The sequence below is a fragment of the Oryzias melastigma genome, linkage group LG17, assembly GCF_002922805.2.
Source record: "Oryzias melastigma strain HK-1 linkage group LG17, ASM292280v2, whole genome shotgun sequence".
NCBI lineage: Eukaryota > Metazoa > Chordata > Actinopteri > Beloniformes > Adrianichthyidae > Oryzias > Oryzias melastigma.
The window spans coordinates 482,572-491,317 of record NC_050528.1 but is presented as its reverse complement, the minus strand read 5'-3'; the positions used below and the strand labels follow the sequence as shown (position 1 = coordinate 491,317).

Below are 8,746 nucleotides of genomic sequence, written 5' to 3'. Positions count from 1 at the left end.
AATACAGTCAGCTGTTAATCCGTAGACTGAATGATGCGCTAACCTGAAGGTGAGCAGTCAGCACTGCAGGTGTGTCTGGAAGGTGAGTATTTATAAAGCGAACGCTCATGACGTACAGGTGACGCTGTCATACATCACACTAACTACACTCTGATTGTCTCAACAGTCAGTCTGCATTAAAGAGCGTGCACGTATCACGTGAACACCACCAACGGATCCTTGTTCAGTCTGCAGTATTTGGGGGCGGAGTTAAAGAATGAAAAATCTGTCTGACACGCCTCCATCTCACCTTCTTCTCCTTTACGTGTTGTAGAAGTGTTCACTACGACCTGTTGCCCGCAGCACGCCTGTAGATAAAATGTTCACTGAGCAGTCTATGACCTTAATGTTTCCTAAAGGTCACCTGTGAGCAGCTTTGACCTTTAACCCGCAGACGCCCGTATCCACCTGTAGGACCACTGAGCACGACTAAGACCTGATATTCCTTCGATCTCTGAGATCCTGTTGGTTGTCTCGCACCTCGATGTGTGACATTTGGTCTCTGCATTTGGGGGAGCGGTGAGCTGCAGTCACAGCTGCACTCAGGAACCATTTGGTGGTTGAACCCCCCCACTTTCCCACGGTCCAGTTGGTGAAGCAGCACAGAGAAGCAGACATGTGGTATTTACGGTCCCGGATGTTTGTAGGGAGTCTGCCGGTTGAGGATCCGTCTGAAGGTCAGAGTCTTCCTCATGTTTTGGTCAAAGGACAAAGTGGATTATCAGACGCTGGATCACAGTTCAGCACCAGCTGGACCTCATGGACATCCTGGACTCCTCTCTGGAGGTTTGTTCGGTTCCAGCCCCCCCCTTTAATATTCAGCCCACACCTCCCTCGACACGATAACAGCAGAAACTTTGAGTAATGGTGTGGAGCCCCGAGAAGGATAAAGCTTGAAAGTGTTATCAGACTTCAAGTGAAGTTGTGAGAGTAATGTGATTCATCATTACGGAGATACTGTACTTAAATGTTTCAACCCAGAGAGGAGAGAAGCAAAACATCCGACTATCAACACCCCGCCGACTCGGAGACGGGCTTCCTAAGGCCTTCAGCCCCCCCTGAATTATTCAACATAGCGCCCAAGAAAAGCGCTCTAAGTGCAATTACCCTTCGCTCTTCTCAGTGCAGCAACATCCATGTGAGAGCTTTCTGAAGCTTCTAGGCGAGGCTGCTGCCGGCCGCCGCGTTGTAAACAACAAACAAACAAACGGCTGCTGCCCGCCTGCAAAACACTTCACAAACATACAACAATAAATGTCACTAAATGCACTTTTCCACTCTGAGGAGGAAGATGCTCCAGGTATCACATGACCGCCAGTGTGGGGGGTTAAGTTACCGCGGGCAGTTCAACCGGCGCCTTCACCGAGATCAGGTCAAACGTGACTCACCGCTGGGGCTGCGTATGTTTCCCTCTCACACGATTCGACACGCTCCATGAATCGATGCTTTAGTGACTCGACTCACTTTTTGATGTCACAATAAAGTCAAACGCTTTTATAAAAACCCTCAAATCTAGATATTTCTTATTCATGCAGCATTTAAGGCTTTAAATAATAATGAGCGACATTTATCAGAGAAACGTATTCAGGTACTGACTAAAAACATGACTGGACGTCTTTTGACTTCAGATGAACATAAAAGACAAAAACAGAAGATAAATAAACAGAAAGAGAAACTGCAGTTTGTCAGAAATCCATCATTTCTGTCTTGATTGATCTGATACTTTACATGATCGTGTTCATGTCTGTGGTTTTTAAGCGATACGTATCTTTACATCCCTACTCCCCGCCTTTCCTTCGCTCAACTGAGACCTCTCATTCCTGAACGTTCTAGAGAGTGAAGACATTCAAGGATCAGGAACGTTTCTGAGGTTTCATCTTCAGATTCTTGGTAAAAACGACGTTTGAAACTGACGAACTCCTCCTGAAGTGGGAGTGGCCTAAAGGTGCTGCACCTGAAGACCGCCTGCTGTTAACACCTGGTGGGGGTCCAGACCCAGAGAGGGAACGTTGTGAACGCTCGTTTTTATCGAGCGCCTGGCGGGACGCCTCAGCCCACCCCCCCATGAACACAGCAGACAGGAAAACCTTAAGTGTGTTGAATAATCCCAGGAGGGGCTCAGATGATGTAAAAAGGGGGTGGGGCCATCATCCATCAGCAGCAACCCTCCTGCCCCCCATGACCTCATTAATTTACCTCCCTTTGATTGGCCGTCCCTCTGGGACCCTGAAGAACCGCCGCCATTGTCCCCGTGCCCTCACCTCCCCCCCAGGCCTGCAGGGATCCAGCCTCTAATCCTTTAAAACAGGGGGGGTTAATTATGTAATGTCAGGGCGGGGGGAGGGCCGAGCCGGTTCAGGGACGACCTCGCCGCTTTCATCACAACTTCAATGAGGAAAACGCCAAACGCGAAACCATCAGAGACTCACCTTGAAGGTCTGATCTCCTCTGTTCACCTGCTGGGACGCTCCTCTGGGCTTCGGCCTGAACTTCCTCTGACAGCAGCTTCCACTGCATTAACATGATTAACATGGAATTCATTCATGCAGTTTCTCCACGTGGAGGACGGATTCTAGTTTTAGCGTAAAGATGTCTCATCGAGCAGAAGCTGTTTCCACCGCAGAAACGAGGAGCTGGAGAATCAACTCTTTTTATGTCCGGTTTACATTCAAACTTCAGAAAAGCTTTGGAAGAAGAACCAGGAGAAGGTCCAAAAGTTCTGAAGGACTTTTCCAGGGAAGCTGTCGGTCAGACGCTAATGTGCTGCAGAAAGAACGACCACGATAGTCGATCAGTAACGACTATGACGACCATTAAATCAGTCGACTCACTTCATACTCAGTCGTTTTATTTATATCTCTAAACGACGTTCTTTCCAAAGATGTCTGCCATCGTCTTTGACACACATGCACAGCAGAATCTAGTCAGTAGTGATGTCACAAGAAGTTCTAGGAAGACTCGGGTACCATAACAACACTCATCCCTGCAAGACAGAACTCGTGTTTCCCAGCAGCACTACGGTGAAGCATGAACACCTGAAGAGGAAGCGGGCTGAGGAAAACGCTGCAGAGGAATCATCGCCTAGCTAAGCTAACGTTAGCACTAACTTCTTAGCTAAATGTTTCTGTGCATCCCTCGACCCCATCAGAGTGAAATGTCTCTGCTGAGGGAACATCTGCTCTCTAAAGAGATCCAGTCTTTCTGCAGATGTGGAGAAATCATCATTTTCCAGCAAGAACATCCGACGGTCTGGAGTTCTACAGAGTCTCAGTGGAGAGAAGATGAACACAGCTGTGGATTCAGTCCAGCCACGATTTGATTCAATTCACAGTTTTAAAGTCATGATCTCGATTTTTTCAGATTCTTTTTTCTCAACTCAATGAATTAAAGATATTTTAAGGTTTTCTTTTGGCCATTTACATCAAACTGTCTGTTCTACTGAAAGGATTCAACACAAAAAACAATTATACATAAAACTGAAATGATCACAAATCCTTTCACACTCGGTTCATGTGCTGTTGTGACGGACCGCTACACACCCGCGCCCGCTCAGCGCACCCCCACCCCCACCCCCAGCCCCCCGCCGCTGCACCCGCGTTCAGGTGCAGCTTGCAGAGAAAAAAAGACAGAGAGCTGGCAAAGCTAGCAGATCACTGCTAGCTGATCACTGCTAGCTGGAGCTGCTAGCAGATCACTGCTAGCTGATCACTGCTAGCTGGAGCTGCTAGCAGATCACTGCTAGCTGATCACTGCTAGCTGGAGCTGCTAGCAGATCACTGCTAGCTGGAGCTGCTAGCTTTGCGGAGAAAGTGCTTGTGTTAACCTGGGGGCGGAGCTGTCAGAGCAGACTCTTCCTGAAAGAGGCGGTCTCACTCTGTGACATCAGCACGTGAGGACCCACTCGTTTCTGTGGTGCTGAGCGTACTTTGGGGTTCTCTATGGTGAGGATTGAACGGTATGATGCACTTCAAACCTGAAAAATCGTTCTTCATGGTTTGGCCTCTTTAAGTCTCGTTTTAATACCAGAAACCAACAAAGGAAAGAATCTGCAGGATTCATTAGAGCTTTAATAAACTATCATCCTTATTTTTATTATCTTTATTCTCTTCATGTTTAAGCTAACGGTGGTTCAGATGTACGTTTCACATTCAGTTTATGGATAATCGGGAGTCGTAGCTGCAGACCTGAACCGTCCCATCAACCCCCCCCATGTCCTGTCTGAAGCTCACTGCGGGGGGGCAGAGTCTGTGACTTCCAGCTCCTCAGCTGGTAATTAAAGTATTACTGTCCCATCGTTAACCCCGGATGACCCCCCCCGACTATGGACATTTCTGTACCAGTTTATTGAAACCGCCCCCCATCAATGTGCCCCCCCCTCCTCAGAATCATCTCTGCTGCTCTTCCATTACACAGCTCTCTCCCGCTGCTGGCTTGTGTTGTGTGCCCCCCCTTGGCGTGGCTGCTGGGCGCCCCCGCCGCGGCGTGCTAACTGCATTACTCTCTGAGGTGGATGTGGTTCCTTTTAATTAAAGAAAGAATCCAATTCTGTCCTGTCGCCGTTTGAACTGAGCCACCATATGGACACTTAAAATAAAATCCAATTTCCAGCCCCCCCAGCCCCCATCTGGACCCCCGCCACATCCCCCGGTGTGGCATTTCCATTGCATCATTTCATTACAGGAGCTTTAGCGAGCGCCAGATCAATCTTCACGGTCCGACCTACAGGTGGAGCGGCGGACGCCCTCCTGCTTATTTTAGGGAGATGTGAGCCTGGACAAACATATGATCAGTCAGAGCCCCCCCAGGGGGCCACGGGCTCAGCTGTAAGTGAGGGTCAATGGAGGAACATGATGAGGGACGCTCTAAACGGCGTGAGAGCAGTAAGATCATAAACACGAATGCAGCCGACATGAAAACGTCTCTGAAGGAGATAATTGAAGTTCTCCGTTATCTCATAGCTGGAGGGGGGCACAAAGACGGCCCCCCCACGCACCTCAGTGGAGAGGCAGGAGATTATGCTATGAGGAGTGGGGGGGCAATACATCAAAAGCCTATTAGAGCCACTCAACTCCCAGTGACCCCCCCACAAAGAGATAACTGTTACGTTTGAGAGCTGTGACTTCCAGGTTGACCTTGTGAGTGCGTGAGGGGGGGCTGATTAGGCTGCCCCCTCCCTGAGGACCGACGTCTGATCAGCTCGCTGTTCTGACGCTGGAAGTTTCCATGGAAACCAACAGAGAACGCTGACTCAGCAAACGCACGGCGACCTTCATCGCCGGAACAGGAAACGTCCTGAAGCTGTTACAGACCCCCCCACACCCCATAAACTAAACTAACTCACGTCTCAATTCAAACACACGTTTGTCTCTGGGGGTTTGAACCCGCACAGCGTCTCAGTCTGGTCGTCAAAAGCCGACTCATTTCATCCTCACAACGGTCCAATCACAGAGCGCCGGAGGAGGCGGGGCTTCTTTCTAATCCGTGTGCTGTGAGGAAGTTGAATCTGAATCTGTGTCTCTGTCACAAACATTCAGAAACTTTAATGACTTCCAGCGTTTCTGCTTATTATTCACTTCTGCATGAATCTTTCTGCGACGCGCAGATTAAAGAAAAGCTGCACATTTCATAATCAAGGCCTCCAAAGTCTGAGCTGCGATATGAGACACTCAGCACATTCCTGTAATACCGTAGCACCTCCGGAGAACACGGCGTTAGCGCTTCCTTTCTGCTCTGGAGGACGGAGGCGCCGCTCTGGATCCACTTCATTTTCCTGGTTTCTATGTAAACGCCGGCACAATAAAGCAGGACATTAGCATAACATAAAAATAAGCAGGTACACAATCAGCAGACGGGCGACGGGGCCGGCTGACTAATTGGTGGGAGGATTAATACGCTGCAGTTTTTGCAATTTGTTCAAAATAATTGGCACTGGTCAATGAATGAGCCGGAAAAGCCAATTAACAAGGAGGTGGTCGAGAGGCTTCAGAGAGGAGATAAATAACAGGAAACACTTCCTGAAGGATGACATCTCTACCTGTGAGCGGGGGGGGGGGGCACGCTTCAAAGACTGATGGAGACGCTGCCCACTGAGCAGAAGTTTCACTTTTCCTGAGGATTTCACCGGCTGGAATTCCCTGAAGGTTCCTCAAGAAGAATCAGGAATCACATCCTGAAGAGTTTCAGGGATTTGAATTTTCTGTCCAATAGAGAGGATGCAGAGAGCTGGGTTGACCGGAACAGATCCGGATTATTAAGATAGATCCAACTAACTGTAATGGATGTGGTTCACTGGAATAGATCTGGTTTACTGAAGTGGATACGGTTCACTAAGATAGATCTGACCAACGAGGACAAATCCCGTCTCAACGGGACAGATCAAGTTCACTGGAATAGATCCAGCTCACTAAGATAGATTTGGTAAATTGGAGTAGATCTGGCTTATTGAAATGGATCAGGTTATCTAAGATAGCTTATCTAAGATTCCTGGGTGTCTGGATTGATGACTCCCTCACTTTTAAGCTACAAGAACTTTCAAAGACATTTTATTCTTTCACAACAAGCTTTGCTTTTCCGTGAAGTAAAAAAGCGTCCTGTCGCTGCTTTCTTTTTACCTGTGATAGATTATGGCGCTCCGTTGTCATGCCTTCAAATGTTGGACACGTTTCTCTCTGCTTTGAGGTTCATAACTATCAATTTACGACAGATCACAGTGACTTGTACACAAGAGTACAATGGCCTTCCCCGTCTATTCAGAGACAGTCTCATTGGTAGACTTTTATTTACAAGCCCATGCTTGGTTTGCTACCACCTCAGATGTGTTACTCAAGAGGAGAAACGTTGACTCACTCTTTGAGATCACATGATCTGATATTATTGACTGTGCCGTTTGCTGGTACAGAACTGTAGAAAAAAGCGTTTCTTCACTCTGCTCCTGCGACCTGGAACAACTTACAGAAACACTGGAAATTGACAAATCTGCTCCCATTAAATGCTTTTAAAATGCAACTCAAGGACTTACAGACTGCGTCATTAACCTGCCAGTGTTGTTTATAAATCTATACATTTTAATGTAATTGTACTATTATCTGTTTTATGTACTACTGTTTTAGAAATTGCTGCCACTTGGCCAGGAATCGTTTGGAAAAGAGGTTTTTAATCTCATCAGGACATTTCTGGTTAAATAAAAATAGGTCTGACTAACGAGAGCAAATCCAGTCTAAACAGGACAGATCCAGTTTACTGGGATGGATCTGGTTCACTAAAAAAAATACAGTTTATTGGAATGGATATAATTCACTACAGTGGACTTTGTTCACTAGGATAGATCTGACTAACTGGGATGAATCCAGTCTTAATAGGACAGATTCAGTTTACTGGAATAGATCAGGTTCACTAAGATAGATCCGGTTCACTGGAATAGATCTGGCTCACTAAGATAGATCTGGATCACTGTAATAGATCTGGTTCACTAAGATAGATCCGGTTCACTGGAATAGATCTGGTTCACTAAGATCGTTTCGGTTCACTGGAATAGATCTGGTTCCCTAAGATAGACCTGGCTCACTGGAATAGATCTGGTTCACTAAGATAGATGTGGTTCACTGTAATAGAACTGTTCACTAAGATAGATGTGGTTCACTAAGATAGATGTGGTTCACTGGAATAGATCTGGCTCACTAAGATAGATCCGGTTCACTGTAATAGATCTGGTTCACTAAGATAGATGTGGTTCACTGGAATAGATCTGGCTCACTAAGATAGATCCGGTTCACTGGAATAGATCTGGTTCACTAAGATCGTTTCGGTTCACTGGAATAGATCTGGTTCCCTAAGATAGATCTGGCTCACTGGAATAGATCTGGCTCACTAAGATAGATGTGGTTCACTGGAATAGAACCGTTCACTAAGATAGATGTGGTTCACTGGAATAGATCTGGCTCACTAAGATAGATCCGGTTCACTGTAATAGATCTGGTTCACTAAGATAGATGTGGTTCACTGGAATAGAACTGAGGCGCTGCATTAACACGACGTTCCAGCAAAGCGCTGCTGCCGCAACAGAGAAACAGCAGGAAATCTCTGGAAGGTCAAAATCTGAGACAGAAAATCTCCAAAAGACACAGAGAAGAAAAGGCAGTGGGGGGGGGCACTTGGCAGGTGTCTGGGGGGTCAGATAAGAGGTCGCAGCATAATTGAATCCAGTGAGATGATGACAGCCTGCAGCTCAGGTCACTTGTTGAATTAATTTTGCCCGTGACCCCTCCTTTTGGGGGTGGGGGGTTGGACCGAGGACCGTCTGCGGCGTCTCACGGATCATCGTCCTGCCCTGAATGAGCATCATTACTTCAGCCTCTGTGGACGATCACCAAACAACCCCCCCACCACAGATCAGGTGAGCCAGGATGGAGGAGCAGGAGGCGGAGTCACTTACTGTCAGCCAGCGAGCAGAAGACGGAGCAGCTGAGCAGCAGGAGCATCACCCCCCCTCTGCACAGGAGGGGTCCGGACAGGTGGACAGGAGGAGGAACCATCTTCCAGGTCGGCACGCCCCCTCCTCAGTCCCACTCTGACAGGATCAAAGCCTCACACCTGGGGGAGGAAACGTAAGAACGTCAGGAAGATCAGCAGCAGAACGACCCCCCAGTAAGAAAACAACCAACATCCAAAACTAAGATCTGTGGACGCTCAAGGGGGGGTCAGGACGCAC

General features: G+C 47.7%; 1 protein-coding gene across 1 annotated transcript in view; it reads right to left on the bottom strand.

The window, feature by feature from the left end:
- Nucleotides 1-8,746, bottom strand: part of LOC112147723 (receptor-type tyrosine-protein phosphatase F) — a 112,633-nt gene that overhangs the window by 85,500 nt on the left and 18,387 nt on the right. The window contains exon 2 of the mRNA XM_036216241.1: nucleotides 8,471-8,628. Within this exon, the coding sequence (XP_036072134.1) occupies nucleotides 8,471-8,570 (100 nt within the window). The 5' untranslated portion in view covers nucleotides 8,571-8,628. The remainder of the gene's footprint in view (nucleotides 1-8,470; nucleotides 8,629-8,746) is intronic.